The sequence below is a fragment of the Colletotrichum phormii genome, assembly GCF_030913505.1.
Source record: "Colletotrichum phormii strain CBS 102054 chromosome Unknown BDP81scaffold_7, whole genome shotgun sequence".
NCBI lineage: Eukaryota > Fungi > Ascomycota > Sordariomycetes > Glomerellales > Glomerellaceae > Colletotrichum > Colletotrichum phormii.
The window spans coordinates 1982261-2003464 of NW_026851449.1; the positions used below are offsets into that span (position 1 = coordinate 1982261).

The 21204-nt window shown below is 50.2% G+C and overlaps 8 protein-coding genes across 8 annotated transcripts; 5 read left to right on the top strand and 3 right to left on the bottom strand.

The window, feature by feature from the left end:
- Window positions 1–137: 137 nt before the first annotated feature.
- On the top strand, window positions 138–287 carry BDP81DRAFT_316365 (uncharacterized protein; the record flags this gene model as incomplete). The annotated part of the gene is made up of 1 exon (XM_060584170.1): window positions 138–287. The coding sequence occupies one exon, from the start codon at window positions 138–140 to the stop codon at window positions 285–287; it is 150 nt and encodes a 49-aa protein (XP_060447154.1).
- A 230-nt stretch (window positions 288–517) lies between these two features.
- BDP81DRAFT_209254 (uncharacterized protein) lies at window positions 518–1579 on the bottom strand. The gene is made up of 2 exons (XM_060582645.1): window positions 1139–1579; window positions 518–1074 (listed from the first exon to the last, which is right to left on the bottom strand). Exons 1-2 carry the CDS (start codon window positions 1378–1380, stop codon window positions 591–593), a joined length of 726 nt encoding a protein of 241 aa, XP_060447155.1. The 5' UTR covers window positions 1381–1579; the 3' UTR covers window positions 518–590.
- A 991-nt stretch (window positions 1580–2570) lies between these two features.
- BDP81DRAFT_516559 (uncharacterized protein) lies at window positions 2571–3826 on the bottom strand (the record flags this gene model as incomplete). The annotated part of the gene is given in 2 exon segments (XM_060595879.1): window positions 2571–2693; window positions 2706–3826. 2 exon segments carry the CDS (start codon window positions 3411–3413, stop codon window positions 2571–2573), a joined length of 831 nt encoding a protein of 276 aa, XP_060447156.1. The 5' UTR covers window positions 3414–3826.
- Window positions 3827–3911: 85 nt separating this feature from the next.
- BDP81DRAFT_316316 (chaperonin 10-like protein) lies at window positions 3912–5085 on the bottom strand (the record flags this gene model as incomplete). Its single annotated transcript, XM_060584166.1, has 3 exons — window positions 3912–4093; window positions 4121–4866; window positions 4931–5085. 3 exons carry the CDS (start codon window positions 5083–5085, stop codon window positions 3912–3914), a joined length of 1083 nt encoding a protein of 360 aa, XP_060447157.1.
- Window positions 5086–6479: 1394 nt separating this feature from the next.
- BDP81DRAFT_405521 (uncharacterized protein) lies at window positions 6480–7387 on the top strand (the record flags this gene model as incomplete). Its single annotated transcript, XM_060588939.1, has 3 exons — window positions 6480–6511; window positions 6573–6738; window positions 6796–7387. The coding sequence occupies 3 exons, from the start codon at window positions 6480–6482 to the stop codon at window positions 6886–6888; spliced, it is 291 nt and encodes a 96-aa protein (XP_060447158.1). The 3' UTR covers window positions 6889–7387.
- A 5030-nt stretch (window positions 7388–12417) lies between these two features.
- BDP81DRAFT_209332 (extracellular cell wall glucanase) lies at window positions 12418–14014 on the top strand. Its single transcript, XM_060582646.1, has 3 exons — window positions 12418–12614; window positions 12728–13486; window positions 13595–14014. The coding sequence occupies exons 1-3, from the start codon at window positions 12521–12523 to the stop codon at window positions 13762–13764; spliced, it is 1023 nt and encodes a 340-aa protein (XP_060447159.1). The 5' UTR covers window positions 12418–12520; the 3' UTR covers window positions 13765–14014.
- Window positions 14015–15996: 1982 nt separating this feature from the next.
- BDP81DRAFT_316101 (uncharacterized protein) lies at window positions 15997–16414 on the top strand (the record flags this gene model as incomplete). The annotated part of the gene is made up of 3 exons (XM_060584142.1): window positions 15997–16077; window positions 16163–16303; window positions 16379–16414. 3 exons carry the CDS (start codon window positions 15997–15999, stop codon window positions 16412–16414), a joined length of 258 nt encoding a protein of 85 aa, XP_060447160.1.
- Window positions 16415–17176: 762 nt separating this feature from the next.
- On the top strand, window positions 17177–18557 carry BDP81DRAFT_470765 (uncharacterized protein). The gene is made up of 2 exons (XM_060594561.1): window positions 17177–17406; window positions 17456–18557. Exons 1-2 carry the CDS (start codon window positions 17371–17373, stop codon window positions 18425–18427), a joined length of 1008 nt encoding a protein of 335 aa, XP_060447161.1. The 5' UTR covers window positions 17177–17370; the 3' UTR covers window positions 18428–18557.
- The last annotated feature ends 2647 nt before the right edge of the window (window positions 18558–21204 follow it).

A 21204-nucleotide genomic window follows, 5' to 3' on the forward strand; every position in this document is an offset into this window, starting at 1 on the left:
TGCCACCGACGGCTTTTTGACTTCTCTCATCTCCATCACCACTTCACTGCACAATCAAACAAGCTACGACTTCAGTCCACGTTCAAGAAAACAAAACCACTTTCAAGTCACTTCAACCGACTCCACCAACCATCAACATGTCTGGCTGCGGATGCGCTTCTACCGGCTCCTGCCACTGCGGCAAGGACTGCACTTGCGCCGGTTGCCCCGTAAGTTCCTCCCCGACATCGATCGCACCATCCGCCACCGGGATGATGTTACTGACACTCTTGTTACAGAACAAATAAGCAACGTCAAGGTGTACTCATCACCATGGGTCATCGGTGGATCTACGGGGTGTCTGGACGGATTGATCATATGGGTTTCGAACGGTCGCATGCACGCAGATGCGATTGGACTTACTCCTTCACTCCCTCATTTCAGCCCTATTGTCAATAGTCGTTAGGCGGAGAGTCGCAATGCAAGCTTGATATCGCCATAATTCTTCTTCGTGTCCTTCGTATGCGGCGAACTTTTGTTGAGTGGAGATGTATGACCTCGATCCAATCCATGCCACCCTGTCGTCGATCTGTACGACACCAGATCGATCATCAATCATTTCGAACCCATCTATGCTCTTCTTCCGAGTTATCTTTGTACGACGCAGTATCACGCCCTTCATTTGACGCATGGACCTCCAGCATGAGCGGCGACTTAAACCTTGCCGTTCTTCCATCTTTTTGTCCCTTCTCGTACAACAAACAGCCCAACGAGCCTAGGATCCTCGCGACATAGAACGCCGCTGCAAGAATGGACCAACAATATTCCCATTTTGCGATCCTACACCAGCCTCGATTCTGCGGCCACGCCTCGTCACAGCTGCGTACGAGATACCACGGTCTCTCGCTGAGGTGTCGAGGATCCGTCAGATCGGGTCCGATTTGCGCCGCGGCACTGCAGGCCCAGAGAACGGCGAGGAAGGCGTCGTATACGAGGTTCGTCCACCGGGCTTCGTATCGTAGGGCAGCCATTGTCAGGCGAGCGAAGAATACCGTCGCTCCTAGGACCGCGGTGGCCATATTGGAGGTTGTCAACCTGAACGAGGCGATCTATCAGCGGCCTAGCCTCAGAGCTGTGATGGAAGCACACGAGATCTCACCTTTGGCTCCAAATCAAGGGTATCTCTGGCGGTTCTTCATGGTTGGCATAGAAGTATATCCGCATTCTCGGGTTCGAACACCACCCTTCCTCGCCGCCGTTCCTCCAAAGCCGCAAGCGGAAGCGATCTGGGTACGCCACGCCAAAGAGCACGAGGGCAACGAAGACGACGAACGCCTCGAGGCACAACAGCACGGCGATCAGGTCTGAGCGATAGATGGATCTTGCTGGTCTCTGGCCCATGGTGGATGAAACGTCAACGTTGAACGTATCGTATGCAAGAAGGTATCGGCTTTTCGGACAGCACACCCGAATACTTGGATGCAGATGCCATCATGATGTCCTCCAGCGCCATGACTGTAACGGATCAGGCTCTCTTATTCGACAAAGAATTCCTGTTTCGCTGATGACGAGGACAGCGACAAGGGAAGTGAATGCCTCAAACTTGCTCGGTATTTGGGGGCGGGGAGGTGGTTCGTCTCTTACGTTCCTGGACGGCGACCTCGATGCTGGGGTGACTTGACTTTTAGGCGTGGGGAAACTGACTGACTTGGTGAGGTGGTGAGGGGTTCTGGAAACTTGCTCATTCTTGCGCAGCTAGGCTCACTACGCCGACCATCACATGCTGCGCTTGCTGCCGCATGACAGCACGACAACCAGCCCGTTGCTCTGCTCTAAAAGTCACTTGTAAGGGAGAGCATATTTGCCTTTCGCTGGTCCTGCTCGCCATGTTAAGGTTTGTGGACTGGCGAGTGCATGTCCACAGTCGTACGGTTCGGCCCGCATCACCTCATCTCGGGCACCTGAGGAGCCGCCGGTTCCACATCGGCCCTGGAACTTAACATCCCAGACGTCGAGCCTTCTAGACGGCGGCCAAGATTGTCTTGCGCGATAGTCAGTCGGGTGACATGGGCTCCCCGATCGCTGACCTAGGAAGAGACCTCTTTGAGGCTTGGCCACGTATCACTAGACCTGAATTGCACTGGGTGTGATGCGCTTGATTCTCATGGGATTTCTAGCTCTACTCCCTGAGCCTTGGCTAAAAGATGCAATCGATGTAATGTGGCTATGGTCTCGATGCGTAAAGATGCAACCTGCCAGCCCCTCTCCAGATTTTCCTTCTTCATCTCAGCGTATCCCGAGGTGCCGATGTAACTTCTCCCTCCGATGTGCTAGCAGTTACTTGTCGCCTTAACAACGCTTTCTTGTCTTTTGTTTTTCTCGGTGATCAGTCTTTGCCTAAAGGAGCCTGCCAGATGTTAGTCACCTGTGGTCACAAAAGTCCGCCCATGGGAGAGGAAATGAGGCTCAAGACTTGCCATGTCATCCTCCAGCCACACTCCCATAAGCCCCCCAATTATTTGAGAATATCCCAACGTACCAGATCCAAGCGAGAAAGCACCCGATTCAATATCACAAGCGTCCAAGCCCTCTCATTGGTACCAACAAGCAGTGACAGCCCCAACCTCCTCCCTCTGCTTCCTCAAAAGCGTATCCCTCTCACATCTAGTAGCTTCAGCATCTTCCTCCTCGAGAAACCCCATCGCAACGCCCAACTAAGACGCCACAACGGGTCTCGGCAGTCCCATGCCACCCAAAAACAGCGCGGCAGGAACCTCGGCGTACGCAAACGAGAGCAGCTCCGCCGTGAAGCGCGAGATGTCGAATTGGTTGAAAGTATGGTCTCGTGCGCCCTTAATTTTGAGGAGGTGTCGGCGGGCGCGGTAGTACGCCATGGTAGCCCAGACGTAGCTTCGCTCCGCGACGCGGGCCGACTCTGCAGTCATCCAATCGAGGTAGCGCGTCAGGTGCGGTATGAAGGCAGGAGGGACCGTGAGAACGCGGATGAGGCCTACGAGCTGGGCGTGGGAGCGGACGCGGGTGATTGTGAGGCGGTCGCGGGTGTAGGTTGTGGGACAGGTTTCGAGGGGCCGGAGGCGGTAGAGAATGCCACTTTCCTCATTGGTGCCGGCGCGTTCGGTGACTGGATGGTTGCGGCTCGGCAGGGATAGCTCATCGGTGGCTGAGTCGGAGGTGTGCCAGTAGAGATCCCAGTGGAATTCTTCGGTAGAGAGGCCCTGAGAGACCATGAGCTCGTAGGTGCAGAAGGGGAAGTCCGGGTCGTCGGGGAGAGCGGTCGCGTAGATGTGCTTTTTCTTACCAAAGTAGATGGAGAATGGGATTGAGATCATGATGTAGAGGGATCCGACTTCGAGTTTGTTCATGATTATGGGTGGGTGGGTTGAGGGCGAGTAGGGCGCTGCTGGAGATTCCATCTGGGTTGAAGCTGGAATTTCTCAAGTGAGAAATTGTGGAGGTAAGGGTGAGGTAGAAGGTGTTGCAGGTGGAGGTGAAGGTGAAGGTAGAAATGAAAATGAAGATGAGAGGAAAGACGAGAGTGAAGGATGGCATGAGACGAGGCTCGGTGCATTCGACGAATAATCTCAGCTGAGGAAAGTACAAAGAACTATTCCGAAGGCTGACGGGGCCGAAATGACAAATAAATCCAAGGCCCCGATAAGAGTATCTCTTGTAATTGCTTTCGACGTTCCTTCCGACAGCTTTTTCTTCATCACTTGCCAGCCTTCGTCAGCCTCAAACAGCCTGACATCTTCATTCTCATGAACTTTTCGGCTAACGAGCACGAATCATTTTGCCTGGATTGGGAGAATTCGTCTCGCAATCAACGACTCTGACCCATTACCGAACAACAGAAATTCGGCAACAATCAAATCTACTGATTCAATTCGTAGGCCAACAGTGCCTCCCATCTATCAAATGCTAGTGATGACAGCCCTCCCAAACATATCCCCATTCATCAATTGACCTACGATCTCCTCCGTCTGCTGAAGATGGAAGTATTCAACGGATGCCCGAATGCGACCTTTGACAGCCTCGCGTAACAGCTCGGACATTTCATCCTCGGTACCGACCATGGCGCCTTTGACATTCAGAGCTGGGGTATTTTAGATTTGGCAAACACAGGAGCGTAAGAAAAACTCGCCTTTGAGAGCGCATAAAGTTACTGGTATCGGAAGATCAAAATCGTTCCGAGGCAAACCGACGCACACAATCGTTCCCATGGATCTGACTAACTTGGGCGCGGTGATGTAAGCGTCTTCAGACTCGGGCACGACGAGGACAGCATGGGCCCCCTCTCCCGTCAGCTCCATGACCTTCTTCTCTACATCCTCCTTCGTATAGTCGATGAAACTTTCGGCTCCGTTGTCTCGACAGAACTGATCGTGGCCACTAGAGTCGACCGCGATCACTCGGTAGCCCCTTAGTCGCGAGGCTATCTGCACGCCCAAATGCCCCAGACCGCCCGCCGCTCCTTGGATGACGACCCAATCGCCAGGGGAAAGGTCGCCTTCTAATTTCGATACCGCGCCCATCATGGTCAAACCGGCACATAACAAGGGTGCGACTTCAGCATCGGGCAAACCGTCCGGGATCCTCGTGACATATCTTGAATCAGCCACGACATATTGCTGAAGCGTTCCGGGGCGATGTTTTCCGGTGTTGAGCTGCTTCGGGCAATTATTCTGATGTCCGCGGATGCAGACCGAGCAGGTTCCACAAGCACTGTAGAGCCACTTCACCCCGACCTTTTGACCAAGAAGCTCTTCAGGAACACCGGGGCCCAACTTGACGATTCTGCCAATGCCCTCGTGGCCGACGATGGGGTCGTAAACGCCCCAGCCCCGGAACGCTCGAGTCTCCGATCCGCTTTTGCAGAGTTTCAGTTAGCCATGGACAATCAGGTACGCAGAAAAGGCTTGAGAAGATGTACCAAACACCAGTGGCACTGATGCGGACGAGGACTTCATGAGGTCCGGGAGTCCCGACTGGCACGTTGTGCTGGACGACGATGCTGGCATTTGGCCCGGGGTTTTGAATGACAGCGGCCTTCTGCACTGAAGGCAGCTCGTCTCCGTCTTCTTCCATGCTGAGAGGATGCAATAATCAACATGTGAATAATCGCGGAAAATGATTTGAGGCTGAACAAAGGAGACAAAGTTGTGAGATTGTGGTTGCTGACGGAGCAGCCCAGCACGGTGGAGCGTACCCCGCGCCGGATCCTGCGGCCGGCATTGCAACAGCCGTCGATGTGGAAACCTTCGGAGCAGAGCCGATGCGCTGCATGATCCGATGTTTCCTTCTTCTCCCTTTGCAAGTACGTCAAATTCTGTTGGAAGACTTACTTCAGAATATCAAATTCAATGCGATGTTGATCTGTGATTTGTATGTCTTGCTGGGCTTCGCATCAAACGAGGCATCTTCAGAGTACCTAGTCCAAAATGCTCCGGACACCCACAGTCAGGAAACAAGTCTAGTCTTCCTTGTGCAAACACCTTGGACCAGGATCGAAGACAGTTTGGAACGTGATAGAATTTACGAAACCATGGGATCTAAATCAAGGTAAGATAGGTCGTTGACGTCGGCCAATTATGTTGGGTATGTCGTCTGGGTAAGGTGCGGCTTTCTTGCTTTTTTTCCCGTCCAACATCCGCCTCAAGTCGTTTTTTTTTTCGAAGTCTGAGATGCAGCATTCGGTCTTTTATGCATAGTCTAAAGTCAATAACACCCATGTCAATCAAGTACTCCTGATTTCGCCGTGTCTGCACGACTACAGCTCCTGTGCGATCCAATCTTTCCGATCGAGGATGATAGTAGTAGAGAGAGCAACAGTGCAGCCGTCGGCGACAATATAGAGTCTACACGGACCCACTGGAAGATGAGTTGCTCTTGTAGAGGAGATGAATGATTTCTGGATCAAAAAGAGTTGCATTTCAGCCTGTGACAAGGGCTTGGAAGGAATCATGGTGACAGCAGCACGGCAGAAAGCATGCCAGCGGCCAGCCTCCGATGCTAAGGTAGTTGAGAATAACGCATAAACACTGAGAGACTTCGTTTCAGACTTCCTATGAAATCCCACTGACCTCCAGGAACATGGACCCAGAATGCGTCTTTCTGGCGATTTTGACCAACACACTCACTCGAATTGTAGAGATTCCCAGACCATGCTGTGCCATAGACCCGACTTCTCCGACCTCCTCGGACTTCGTGAAGGCGGTAAACGTCGACTGCTCTCATTTCTTTAAGCTTTTCCTTTTCCTCAACCCGGTGGGATATAGATTGCAGATTGAGTCAGAATCTCTTTTTCTCGCAAAATCTCGGAGGCAAAGGAAGACAAGCTGGAATATATAAGAGCCGCAAGGTTACAGCTCCGACTGATGTAGCATTCGATTCCCATACACAAGCATATTCCAACCATTCGAACCTTGTCTCAATAGCCAAGCCTTCTTCTGATTAACCATAGTCATCAGTACGCCTTCATCATGCTTTCCCAACATATCTTTGTCATCATCGCGTAGGTAGTTCCGACTCCGATGTCTGCCAATGTGGATACACGCTTACCTTTCCGATTCCAGCGCATGCGCCACCGGCTCATTCGCATCTATCGCGACCTGCAAAGGAAGCTTCTACGCCGGTGTTTGCCAGGACACTTTTGCACCTGGAGCTCGTCACGACGCCCTCACGCAGAGCTGTTGCCAATCTCCCCATGGCACGACTTACCATGATGGCCCCGGAACATTTGTCAGTCCTCTGCTAGTGTTGTTCTATCAGAAGGAAGACAGCTGACCGGCAATTTAGTGCTGCACCACTGCCGACACTAATGCCATTGCTTACTTGTCGTCATGCTGCTCCAACGGCGGGAAGAGACAGATCAACTTCAACCCCGCTTGAGGGGAGTTTCTGGTGTCACAGGCTTTCTCTACTGTATTTGAATGAGACCGGACCTGGATATGGGGAAAGAGACAAGTGGTCGTCCAAACAGCCTATTGAGTACGTATGTTCCCCAACCTTGTCTTTCAGCAATGTCGTAAATCCAATTTGGATAAATAATTGACATGGCCTAGAGCAAGCTTGATGGTGCATTGGGCCGCAGGAGGCTGAATATTTCTTGGCCCTGCTTACTTGACCTTTCTATCTCTTTTCTTTTCTCCGTCGAAAGGGTCTTTAGGCCCCCAAGAATCAGTTAAAAGCTAAATTTATACCTATCTCAAAGCATTCATATACGCACATTCATTTGAATCTTTGTTATTGCCTGGATAGCAAGCCATCCTTGTTTGTCTGTCATTGCTCGTCTCAAATGCTTCCCGAATTGGGGTGATATTGTCGTATTGGAAGTCCAATTCGACCGCGGATAAGGGCAAGAGCATGGGCCACCTCGAGGTGTGTTACGACCCAACATGTATGACCAAGTTCAGGCCTGCCCCGCAGGTCACGGCGGCTACAGCGCACCATATATATAGGTGAAACAGGAACACTAGTAACCCTCTACGGAACGGAAGAACTATGGTATAAGTTACGTAATAATAAGATAAGGATTATTTGGGATTAATATAATTTAATACGACTTGGGGGCTAAACAATCATTGTAGATTAGAATGATCTAGGGCGATCTAAGGAATAAAGAATATATTTAGAATTAAGACTTATATACAAGATAGACTCGAGCCGGGCTCTAGGACAGACTTCCTATAGCTTCTTTAGTAATTAACTTCGTATTAGATTTTATGATTACTTTTAACTATCTTCCCTAAGAACCTCTTGTTACGACCCAACATGAAGACCAGGGCGTGCCCCGCTGACGCCTAGCGGCTACGGCGCATCATATATGCAGGACGGGACGGAACATTGGGGAAACCCCAGGAACGGAAGAACTATGGTACAAGTCACGTGATGATAAGAGATATGATAAGGGATAAGGATATGTTGGATATGCGACATATCCAACCGAGTCAAGGATATGTTGGATATTCGACATATCCAACCGAGTCAAGGATATGTTGGATATTCGGCATATCCAACATATCCAGACAAAGTGGACTGTTCAGCACTGTTCAGTTAGGATCGGACTTGAATATAAGGATGGACTCGAGCTGGGCTCTAGGACAGACTTTCCATAGCTTCTTCAGCAATTAACTTCGTATCAGGATTAACATCCGCTTTCAGCTACTACCTTGACAAGACTACGATTGATCACCGAAGCCTTACCTACCCTTACGATTGACAGACATAGCTTCCCTGAAGCTATCCCCGACTACGATTACTGTTACCAGTTCCGCAGCCTCAACTTCTGCAAACTACCCCTACGACTAGCTGGCCGTAACATAAAAGGCATTCAAACACGAAAATGACGCAGCCTAGCAATCGTGAATGGGTTATAGTTATTCAATCCATTAGTTCGTTAGGCTATAGCGTTCCGCCGTATATTATCGTCGTAGGCCAATATCACCTCTCCACCTGGTATATAGAAACAGGTCTCCTACGCGACTGGGTCATTGTAACGTTTAAAAACGGATGGACAACAAATGAAAGAGGCCTAGACTGGCTCCAGTACTTTAATCGGCATACAAACCCGCGTATAATTAGTAAATATCGCCTCCTCGTCGTTGATAGGTCTGAAAGTCACCACTCTACGGACTTTAAGATATATTACAAAGAAAACAATACCGTCACACTCTGCATGCCGGCCCATTCGTCTCATCTACTTCAGCCCTTAGACTTTGGGTGTTTTGGGCCACTAAAGACGGCTTATAGTCGACAAATTAAGGATAAGATACGCTAGGGTAATACCCATATTACGAAGGAGGACTTCTTCTCTGCATTTCACAACGCTTTCACGCAAGCTCTAACGGTAAAAAACATCCAGGGAGGCTTCAGAGGGGCCGGGCTTGTTCCTTTAAATGCCGAAAGTGTGCTTTCGAAGCTTGATATCAAGTTATACACTCTAACACCCCCAGGGTCCCTACTAATAACACCCCCCGCGTAGACTTCTCAGACGCCAAATAACCCAACAGAGGCCTCTTCTCAGTCCGAACTCATCAAAAGGAGGATCTCCCGCCATCAAAATAGCTCCCCAACTTCAATTATTAAAGCTATAGAGCATTTATCAAAGGGAGCGCGGGGATTTATACACCAGATTGCCTTATTAAGGTCGGAGGTCCAGATCCTCCGGGAGGAAAATAACCTACTTAGCCGACGTAGGAGGGCTAAGAAAACACGTCTCAGACAAGGAGGAAGTCTTACTATAGCTAAGGCAGAGGACATTCAGTCGCAGAGAGAGGCTACGGCCCAGATTGAGGAGGAAACGCGCCAGAGTAGTGGTCGTCGGCCGAGGACAGAAACAGATCAACGGCGATATAGCGTCTACAGAAATACTGGCTACAATACGCGAACATATCAGTTTAATGAAGAAACATCTAAGGAATAGGATTCAGAGTAGTTTCAATTGATTTTATGTTTTTAGTGTTGCTCCTTAGATAGATTTATAATGTGATCATGGTTAGGTGGGCAGCTCGCTTGTCTGGGCAGCTCGCTTATCAAGTACGTTAGTTACTTGACTTTAATAAGCAATTTAACTAACTGACGAGTAAAAAGGCAATCAATCAAATCAATCAACTGCTCGTGGGCAGTTTGGCAATCAATCAACTGGAAGGCCAGATTTGCGTTGATTGCGTTGAGTGAAGCGCTGGTCTTGAATCCGCTTGTTGATACAGCCCACACCAGGATTGACGACAAGGCACGGTCCCATCCAAATTTTACGAGAGGCAAAACGATTTCTCCAACTGATTGAGAGTATTACCCTACCGAATAAGAACGTCCTACCCGTATGACCACCATCAGTACAGGTCGAACTGGAGGCTCGTGTCTTCGTCAATCAAGGCGATCTCAAAACTCGCTGGAAGTGCGGGTCAGTTGACGAAAGCATGAGTGAACCACTACCAGAGTCATGGGTTTCGTTGGCGCATCTTTGTTTGAACTGATTTTGCAAAGTAGTACCAAGTCAACTATCATCGTTCCCTTCGATCGAGTTGACGTCGGTCAGTGTCTAGTAATTCATGGCTTAGTGATCACGGTATAGCTAGACAGGAAATTAAAAGTACCCAGCGCTGCCTATACAGCATCACATGCATAATCATCAATCCTGGTTCGGCCTAGATTATACCTGATACAATTGACCCTCGGACACTGAAATAAACTAAGTCGAGAGGTCGAGACCAAATGACAATCCGCATCAACAGGGTGCGTATAACAGAGACATTAGACCTCAGACAAGTCTTAATCAACGAAGACCAAAGAAGTAAATGCAGTTGATATCGGAATGAGACCTGACATGCGTTCTAATCTTCTCCAACATTGTTCAAATGGTTAGCTGCGAGATGGGGGCTCTTGGTTCCCTTGATGAAAGGTCTGAGCACCTAAGTTGCGCCTCGTCTAAGCCTCTAAGAGGTGCATTGATACATAGTCATAGACCAGTGTATCCATAATCTGAATTAGTCAGAGAGAGTGAGCTTGATATCGTCGACACCGATGGCCTATTCAAGCGCACCGCTCGCCTCACTAATCCTGCGCTGAGATTGCATCAACTACCTACAGTCTGCAACGGTCGAAAGGGAAGAGCCAGATGACCTAAAATTAGAGGGAAAACCATGCGTGGGTAAGAACAAGGGCTGGAAAATCGGCTTGTGATCGGAGCCTTGGGGGCCCCGCGAGAGATTTTCCTGGCCTCAGTGAGCTACCTCGCATATGTGTTGGTCTTTTGGGACCCTTTGTACTTGTATACAGCCTATGGTTGGTGCTGTTACATTCCAATTAGGGGGATGAACTCACTCGACTGTCTTTGCGCGACCTTTCTTGTTGCAGGAGAATTGAGCCGATTGTAAGGCTGATGTGATCGACTGGATTCCAGGTGATGTTCGCCGTGTCGACCTTGCTCTATTGGGACCCCGGATACTGGAGACACACTCACGTTAACACGTACCCTACGGATGCGGGTTTTGTTGACGATTACGAATCCAAGACCTGTTCTGGTTTGCATGTCGTCACCTCTGGAACTCCGGCTCGCGGAGCCGAACAACGGCTGTCCCGGCGATCTTATCTCGCAACGTCGTTTGTGCGCGCGATGTTCTTCAAATGGCCATCCCGTCGGCCACAGCCGCTTCGCCGTGCCTTCGGCGACGGGCGAGAGAACATCAAAAAGCCATCCGCGCGCGCCAAATGCCATCATGATATACGTTGCGCCAACCCCTTTAATTCAATGTCATTCAGGGCAGTGCTTCTGCATATCCCGAACGTAGATCTGCCGAGCTTCTAAACTCCCCGGTGGTTTCCCGGCGGGATACGACGCTCACCGTTCACGGAGTGTGGGCGATCGGGCTCCGAAATGACCCTGCAGATGTCATTTGCTTGGCCGACTTAGCGCCGCGATAGTGCCAAGGGCCGCATAATCCCCTGTCCGTCCGCAGCCCTGCCCAACGGGAACACGAATTCGCAGGCGACGTCGGATTTGGTTGGAAGACTGGGCGCGCGGATCCGGATGCAGGTACCAGCGCAAAGACTCGGTCTCTAGTCTGTGATTGTGATGTAAATGGGATCCAGTGAGCTTAAAGCATGTTTCGTCTGAAAGACACAACCTGAGAGGACCGCAGCAATCACAGTTCTGAATTTGAATGTTTAGGTTGGCACGGGTTGCCACAGTGGTTGTTATTCTCCGCGGGACATCAAGGATGATGTTTGGATCAAGGGGCCTCCAGTTCAAAGGTTGTGCTGTCACCAGCATCATGATTGGGGAAAGTCTATGGGTTATTCAGCAAAACACCCTCGTCTCCAGTCTCAGCCCCCTTAAAACGCACGGGTTGGAAGTGTACTGTGTGGGAAAGTTTCGACTTCAGCCACTGAGGTTTGAGACTCTACCGTTGGTCATCCCGTCTCACCATTTTAGCCCACCATCGAACAGAGAACGGAGAACCCAGGCCGGGACGTCCCATTGGTGCTTTAGCCCATCTTGACAAGCCGCACGGCTTTTAATAGCATGAACGGCCTCCCGGCACGGCACATCGGATGGTGGGCGCTGCCCGAGCGACCAATGGTACAGCCACCCATGCACACGCGTCCCCCTCAATAGATTTCACCCACTAATGAACCCCACCAAGGCAACTCCACTGCCGGGAGGCCGAGTGGCAGGTGTTTGCCGTTGCCAGAAGCTCAAACGTACGTCAGCCTCCTTGGAGATGGGGTGGAAGTGAGGTGGTTGGCTCCAGCTTGTCCAGCTGGAACTCGCGTGATGGGTTCTCCTAGTAAAGCTCAAACACCAGGTATCCATGTATCCTGTTGATTCTGCCCTTCTTTAATGGAGACGCTGACCCGCCATCGAAATAAGGGGGCGGGTTTGGTTTCCATGGTTCTTCACTGAAAGCCTCAGCCATTTCTCTCGTTCTATCTCTTCTCTTTTAAATCTTCTTTTCCTTCCAATATACTATCGTTGAATTGAATTTTAGAGGGTTCTTCCTTCGCCGTAAAATTACTCACAATGGCGTTGTCTTTCGTTCGTCAAGCGTCGCTCGTTGCGCTTCTCGCTTCTACAACTTTCGCTCAAACTTTTACCGATTGCGACCCTACTAAGAGTATGTTTAACTTTGGATCCGCGATCATTTGAGGATATTCCCGACACGTCCTCCACATCACGACACTCTAGGCTGTGGTGGATGAATTGTTTTGCTGACGCGAGGTGATTTAGAGACCTGCCCCGCCAACAAAGGTCTGTCAAAGAGCACCTACGAGGTCGACTTCACCAAGGGCGCTGACAACGATGCCTGGACTGTCACCGCCGGCAACATCACCTACGGCACCGATGGCGCCGAGTTCACCCTGAACAAGAAGGGCGATGCCCCCACCATTGAGACATCGTGGTACTTCTTCTTCGGCCGCGCCGAGGTTCTCATGAAGGCCGCCCCCGGAACCGGTATCGTCAGCAGTGTTGTTATCGAGTCCGACGACTTGGACGAGGTCGACTGGGAGTGGCTCGGTGGCAAGGATGCCGAGGTTCAGACCAACTACTTTGGTAAGGGCAACACCACCAGCTACGACCGCGGCGCGTTCCACACCATCGCTGCGACTCAGACCGAGTACCACAACTACACCATCGACTGGACCAAGGAGGCTGTCACCTGGTACATCAACAGCAACCTTGTCCGCACTCTCAACTACGCCGATGCCCTAGGCGGCAAGAACTTCCCCCAGACCCCGGCCCGCCTGAGACTCGGCATCTGGGCCGGTGGCGACCCGGACAACAACGCCGGCACTATCACCTGGGCCGGCGGTGAGACCGACTACACCAAGGCCCCCTTCACCATGACCGTCCAAAAGGTTTCCATCACCAACGCGAACCCCGGTGGCTCCTACACATACGGCGACATGACCGGTGACTACTCCAGCGTCAAGATTGGTGCCGCCACCGATGACAGCACCAACGCCGGTCAGAACGACACATCTTCAGGTAACACAAGCTCCGAATCCGCCTCCGGGAGCTCCGACGCGACAGCGACGCCTTCCTCTGGTTTCCCCGTGTCCTCGGGCGCCCCGCTGAGAAACTCCACCACGACAGGAACCACGATCCGTCCGACGGTTGCTCCCACGGCCACCCAGTCCGGCTCTTCTGCCAGCGCTACTGCTTCCACTGGCGCCAACGCTGCCTCTGGAAAGCTGTTGACCAGCGCGACTGTTGGCACTGGTTTGTTTGGATTTGCTCTCGTCGCGATGGCTGGCCTGTTTTAGAAGAGATATCCCCCCATTTGTTACAGTAGTGGGTATGTAGTTCTTCCCACATCAGTTAGATAATACAGGACCAAAAGAGTCCTACTTTTTGAACATCAGTAATGTGTTCAGCCCTCAGGAGGGCTCGTGGATTTATTTGATTTCAATAAATGTTTCCATCTCAAGGGCGGGGGCAATTGGCGTGCTCCTGGCCTGGACATTTGCATCAGACACGAATTCCAGCGATTCGACTCGCTCGCGAGGATCAACCCAGTTTGGGGTCCAGTTTGGGATTCGTTTTTATTTGTGAAGATAAATCTTCAACGGCGGACGCCTGGACGCGCAAATGGCTCATTTGAGAAGGCTGTTCCGCAAAGTTCCACGAAAATAATCGTTGAGGTCTCAATACTCCTTCCTTTTTTGTTTTGATTGTTTTTCCTGTTCGGCGTGCAATATTGTTTCCTTTCTTGTTGAGAACGACGTTGGGTATGAAAGATGGTGGCGGCGCTTTAGCTCTCGAATGAATTTCGCGGTTCACTGGGCTCGGGGACTTGCATGCATTGCGGGGAGTTGCATCGAGGATTCGACCATTAACCGGTTCGTTCAGCTACCGAAAGGTCATCTTGATACTGACCGCTCTGGCTGCCGAAGTCCGATAAGGGGCCCAAACATGAGGGGGCCGTGTCAGGTCCTAGTATTACACCCTTGCTGTCCCAGACTTCAGGTTCGTCTGATCAGATTCAATGACTCAACAACCTCCTGACTGAGACGTCATTATGTGAGGAGGCGGGCGCAACTGGATTACCCACCTGGACTTAGCAAGTTGCAAAGATCAAATGAATTGAGATGATGCAGCTAACTATGTCAACTGCTCAGAGAAGATAGTAGCGGAATTCAAGCAAGAGGATTTGGCTGTCTGGAGCGAACCTTGACAGTTCAGAATTACCCACTTGAGGCTTCGTCTACCCCGATCTCAAATCGGGGATCCCCGAGACTTCAAGGGCCTTACTCGCAAAGTGCTGCTGATTGACTTCCACTTCACAGGGTCACAGTGATACCGGGTCATCTGCCTCGGAGGCTATGTGAGAGCATAGATCTCTGAAGTCGACTCAGGGCTCCTACGCTTATGCTTATTACTGTACTCTAGATCTGAAGTCTAGCAAGCTCCAGCTAGTGAAAGTTGTTATTGCAACAACACATGCATTGATCTTGAGGTATCTTCTGTGTCGAGTTCATATGCCTGTTCAGGCTGGCTGGGCAGAAAACCATCCAAAGCCAGCGGACTGAGTACTCGATATCGGAATCGCTACCTTTTCCTCAACACTAATACGTATTATTGCTCCAAATGCTGATGTTCCGTCCGTGCCGTATAATCGATTCGTGTGTCTTGGCCCAAAACTGCTTACATCGACTTCAAATGAACGATGCAGCTACATCGACCTAACAGCACGTGAATACTGAGCGCCGTATTTCTCGTCGAATTTACTTCAGTCTGGAAGGTATTATCTTCCAATGATGTTAGGTCCTGGGTCACTGTGCCTTCTCGCTCCTCTAAGCGAGGATCATCCATCGAAGGCATTATCTGCCTCATAATTCGCATCTTCATGAGGACGGACTGAGGCATTTCCACTAATCGTTGACCGCGGAATGCGCATTGTAGAAGTACTGACAATATTGGGGAATCTCTTTCGATGGCTAGGATGCCCGGTGGCAACTTTGATCTGACTAGGTAGTATCTATGTGATTTCGATGCTCAACGGTGCTTCTGTAATGAGCTCGGCGGGGCAGCGAGCATGTTGAGGGCGACCATCTGTGCCATTGTGAGCAGCACGACTCGTTCTTCCCCCACTACTCTATCAGGATCGCAGAACTTTAACAAGGTAACCTAAACAAGCCGAAGCATGTGCGAGTCAACTTACCCATGATGATCTACAACTCCAGATCTTCATTCAGCACTAGAACAATTCTAGCTGTTCGTAACTAACACTGAATCTGGACCTCAGTCTATCAGAGTTCAGCGCTGAAGTCACTCAGTCCGAATCATGAAGAGCGCTCTTCATGTCGTCTCAAGATAGGCTCAGATGCGCTGCGACCACAAGCCGATGTACGTCTCATGATGTTATAAAATCTGGGCTGTTCCCATGTGCTTTAGTTGTGCTCTCATCATCAAAGCATCATTCTCACTTAGTCTCTCTTTCAATAACATCCAGTCTCCCCAAAGACTCATTTGTCTCCGCAACCAACACGTTCAAAATGCGCGCCACCACTTTCACCGCTGTTTTTGCCTCCCTTCTTACGGCTGTTGCCGCTGTTCCTCAGGGCTTCAGCTGCAAGGTAAGCACGGAACACTAGCTTCATAGCCACACCACTGGCTACAAGGCGAGATCCGTTAGTTCGGGTTCCTAACAAGTCATCAAAGTCCGAGGGCTTCTGCACCTACAGCGACCCCAACTGTAACTTCTGCCTCAACATCGACGCTGCTGCCAAGATCAAGGTCTGCCAGGCCATTGACCCCACCTGCAAGAGCGCCCCCGGCGACATCACCCGCGGCCCCTCGGGAGTAAGCGATCCCCATCTTGAGCAGAGTAGTATTGGTGTTATTGGAACTTGAGCTGACTCGACTTCTACCTTACAGGCCGACTTCCAGTGCGTGGTTACTTGCTGCCACTAAGCGAGGGATGTCATTTAGAGTTCACGATGCATCGTCTAGCTTATCTAGAGCGCATCTAGCTTAGATAAACTGCATACAAAGCCAAAGACGAATAAACGTTGATTTTATCGCCCTTTTCATGTCATCATCTCCTTTGAATCTGACATTACCAAGCGAGATTTCTCTTTGTCAGGGGTTTCAACACCATCTCGATTTGCTGAAAAATCAAGCTCCAGCAACGTAGATCGCGGCGCATTCTGTGAAGGCTGTCCGAGTAAGACGGCGCCTACGCTCCCCGAAGTAGGCAAGTGGCTGGGGTGTGTGACAGCACCCTAGCTTCAGTTGGTTGCGATGAACGCATGGAAAGGTTTTTTATCTGTCGAATGTCAATGGCCTGGACAGGTCGGAGACCGAGTGGCTAACGTTAATTGGTCTTAGACCCTTGACGTACTGACATAGTATGGAATGTCTTTGCACATGACATCGGACAACAGATGGCAACGAGGCCCGGGCTGACCAGATATGGCGCTTATTTAGTAGCAAAATCCACATTTCTCCCAATCAAAGTGTTGACTGGGCGGCGCTACGGAGGCACGTTTGCCGACAAGCTCATTAGACGCATGCCAGCAACCACGTCAATGTCGGCACGGCCCTTCTACCAACCTCCGATGGCCGGTTGCAGGATGGTAGGAGACCTCAGAGCTGTCGGCTCATAAAAAGCTAGCAGAACAGCAATCAAGACGATGGGGTGCAATTCTTTCAACTGTGTCTTCATTCCTGAGTCTTAAATCATATACAAGAGCTTAGAGATATATCGTATGAACCCTCTGGCTTGACTGGACTCTCTCATCATTACTTACAACCCCCGACTCTCAAACGCCTTTTACGCATTCTCGACATCGAACGAACTCTAAATCGACTTTCTGACCCCTGCTAAGAACCAAACTTAATTCTTCTGTAACCCAATCTGCCAAGCCATGTCAACTTCAACACCGGCCGCGAGTGGTCAACAGGTAAGCCACTTTGTATCACCGTCAAGTTGCCACCACTGACACTGCATAGACGCCGAAGGGACCTCCCTATGCACCAGTCACAGCTCTTCTGGGCTTGACGCCGACTGTAAAAGTTGACGTGCCAATCTGCGCCGTCTTGATGGTCTTCTTCCTCAGTGGATTTGCCCTAAATCTCACCATCTTCCGCCGGAACAAGGCCCGCGGGCACAAATTCCTGCCTTCAGTGCTCCTTGCCGGTTTCTGCATGACCCGTAACATGGCGCTGGTCCTACGCATCATCTGGTCTACTCGCCACGATAACGCCAGCTTAACGATCGCCGCCAATATTTTCGCGGCCGCCGGTGTCATCATCCTCTTTATCGTCAACCTCATTTTCGCCCAGCGTTTGGTCAGGTCGATACATCCCAACTTTGGATGGGGCCGCCTCCCCTCCATCGCCTTCAAGGCTCTGTACGCCTACGTCATCATTTGTCTCATCATGACCATTACGATCACCATCATTTCTTTTTACACTCGCAACCCATCGACGTTGAACACCGCGCGCATCATTCAGTTGTTCTCCGGAACTTCCCTCGCTGCGCTGGCCTTCTTGCCGATTCCGATTGTTATCGCGACTGTACTCATCCCTAGCAAGTCCCTCCCAGACCCCTTTGGCAAGGGTTCGCCCAGGACGAAGGTCATCCTCGTCCTCTTCACCGCCACCCTCTTATCCCTGGGTGCTGGCTTCCGCATCGGCGTGAGCTACACCACACCCCGTCTCGCTTCCAATCCCGCGTGGTACCACCACAAGGCCTGCTACTACGTCTTCAACTATGCCATTGAGTTGATCGTGGTGTTCACCTATGCACTCAGCCGCTTCGACCGCAGGTTCCATATTCCCAACGGGTCCAGCGCGCCAGGTCACTACTCTGCAGGTATCGAAGGCGAGAAGCGCTCGAGTAGCACCAGCAACATCAATGACTTGGATCCCGAACCATCCCCAAGTTACAAGGAAAGTTTCCGAATGGAGAACAGCCCATAGAAGAGAATAAGTCTTGAAGAGAGGAGGAAGAAGCCTTGATAGATTATAGTTTAGAGAGTAGGAAGTCGTACTCATAGCAGGCACACACACGACCTTGCATCTAATGTTGAATATGTACCATATTTCCACACTCTAAGCTGACTTCACCAGTGATGCTAGGCCGATCTGTTTCAAAGAGGCCTGAATATGAGAATTCATAAGCGAAGCCGACATCCGGATCATTTTGATACACGGCGACTGTGACAACGCCATCTCCATAGCCGTAGTTTGTGTAGCCAAGATCGTCGGGTCCAGTGACTCGATCGAACCGTCCTGGTGTCAAGTTGGGGTGTTGACGCAGGGTGGAAGCTCTCAGAGGCCAACTGCAGTTAGGGGTAGAATGATGAATTACTGAAATCTGCTCCTCCCTCGACGTGTACTCCCAGCGCTATATATATATCTAAGCTACTCCTTTGTTACTTAGACTCCTTATTACCTCTAACTAGCCCCTATCCGGGAGGGCTCTAATGGGGCGCCCCTTTTAACTAGGCTTCGTCCTCGAAGCTTAGTAATAATAAATATACTATATTATCTCCCTATAACTAATAATATTATTTTTTATTATGGCGGCGTCGATATGTTTATAGAGATACCGACCGTTTAGCTTCACAAGTAGATAGGGCTACTGATTTTTGTTTTATTGAATTTCAACTTATAGCATTGTAATATCCAAGCGTAAATATATATCCAGAAGTAGAATGTTACGAGCTGGACAAGGCAACCAACTGTGGCACAAAGCAAAAGCTTCGATAATGATGACTCCGGCATCATTTTCCCATGTTCTGCATTATATAGCTACGCGCCCACAGTGACAAGTTGCGGCGGGCGTAACACAACTGTGGCACAAAGCAAAAGCTTCGATAATGATGACTCCGGCATCATTGTCCCTTGTTCTGCATATATAGCTACGCGCCCACAGTGACAAGTTGCGGCGGGCGTAACAGTCCGCTAAGGAGGTATATTATAAAACTAGAGTAAAGAAGTCTAGAAAATTATCAGTAAGTAAGGATAACGTAACGAGGGAGCAATAAATTTGCTAATAAAGCTAGTTAATAATCTATAAATTAAGTGATTATAGATAGGAAGGGGAAGAGGAATTAAAAAGCCTGTATAATAATAACGTGAATGATAAGCGAGTGAGACAGACAAGCGAGTGAGACACAAAACTGCGCCGATGATGCTTCAACACAAATAGAGACGTTTCTTCCACAACACATCATGGCATCCAGAAGTAATGAGTCAGGCATACAGCTGGCCCTTCAAGCTATCAGAATCAATCCAGAGCTTAGTGCACGGGCTGCAGCTACGATCTACTCGGTCAGCCATGCAACATTGAGTCGACGATTGAAGGGCTCTACATCTCGAAGCGACAGGATACCGAACTCGAGGAATCTTACTTTGCTAGAAGAGCAGACGTTAGTTGATCACATTCTCGATCTAGATGCCCGATCATTCCCTCCCCGGATCCGTGGTGTGGAAGAAATGGCTGATCGACTGCTTGCTGATCGCGACGCGCCTCCGGTTGGGAAGCGCTGGGCCTTAAACTTCGTCAAACGACAACCACAATTGCGGACGCGGTTTTTTCGGAGGTACGACTACAAGAGGGCCCAATGCGAGGATGCAGAGGCTATTCGCGGCTGGTTCGCTCTTGTGAAGAACATAATCGCGAAGTATGGTATCGATGAGTTTGATATCTATAACTTTGATGAGACTGGCTTTATGATGGGCCAGATTGCATCTGGCATGGTTGTCACAAATACTGAAAGGCGTTCAAACACAAAAATGGCGCAGCCTGGTAATCGAGAATGAGTTACAGTGATTCAAGCCATCAACTCGCAAGGCTATAACGTCCCGCCGTACATCATCGTTGCAGGCCAATATCACCTCTCAACCTGGTATACAGAGTCAGGTTTCCCGGACGACTGGGTCATTGCGACGTCAGAAAACGGATGGACAACAAATGAAAGAGGCCTAGATTGGATCCAGCACTATGATCGTCATACGAAACCACGTTCGAGAGGCCAATATCGCCTCCTCGTCGTCGACGGGCACGAAAGTCACCACTCAACAGACTTTGAGCTATATTGCAAGGCAAACAAGATCGTTACACTTTGTATGCCGCCTCATTCGTCTCATCTACTCCAGCCCCTTGACGTTGGGTGCTTTGGTCCGCTAAAGACGGCGTATGGGCAACAAATTGAGGATAAGATGCGGCGGGGCGTAACCCACATCTCAAAGGAGGACTTCTTTCCTGCATATCGCAGCGCATTTAGTCAAGCGATGACTGAAAAAAACATCCAAGGGGGTTTTAGAGGAGCTGGGCTTGTTCCTCTGAGTGCAGAAAGCGTCCTATCAAAGCTGGATATCCGGCTACACACTCCAACGCCTCCAGCATCACTACCACAGACACCTCCGCCTTGGGTTTCAAGGACACCAAACAACCCAGTAGAGGCAAGCTCTCAATCCAACTTTATTAAGAGTCGGATCACTCGTCACCAAAGCAGCTCCCCAACCTCTATTTTCGAGGCTGTTGAACGACTTTCTAAAGGTACAAGAGGCATCATGCACCAAGTAGCCTTACTTAGATCTGAGGTACAGATTCTTAGAGACGAGAATAACCAACTCAGTCGACGACGGAGAACTAAGAAAACACGCCTACAACATGGAGGAAGTCTTACTGTAGCTGACGCAGCAGATATACAGTCACAGAAAGATGTGACTGCGCAGGTTCAGGAGGA

Excerpts from the sequence above, each read along its gene's own strand:
- BDP81DRAFT_209254 (XM_060582645.1), bottom strand. The coding sequence starts at position 1,380 with ATGGGCCAGAGACCAGCAAGATCCATCTATCGCTCAGACCTGATCGCC. Across the intron at positions 1,075-1,138 it reads CCCTTGATTTGGAGCCAAAG|GTTGACAACCTCCAATATGG; the intron begins GTGAGATCTCGT and ends CGCCTCGTTCAG.
- BDP81DRAFT_470765 (XM_060594561.1), top strand. The coding sequence starts at position 17,371 with ATGTCAACTTCAACACCGGCCGCGAGTGGTCAACAG. Across the intron at positions 17,407-17,455 it reads CGGCCGCGAGTGGTCAACAG|ACGCCGAAGGGACCTCCCTA; the intron begins GTAAGCCACTTT and ends GACACTGCATAG.
- BDP81DRAFT_209332 (XM_060582646.1), top strand. The coding sequence starts at position 12,521 with ATGGCGTTGTCTTTCGTTCGTCAAGCGTCGCTCGTTGCGCTTCTCGCT. Across the intron at positions 12,615-12,727 it reads CGATTGCGACCCTACTAAGA|AGACCTGCCCCGCCAACAAA; the intron begins GTATGTTTAACT and ends GAGGTGATTTAG. Across the intron at positions 13,487-13,594 it reads TCAGAACGACACATCTTCAG|GAACCACGATCCGTCCGACG; the intron begins GTAACACAAGCT and ends CCACCACGACAG.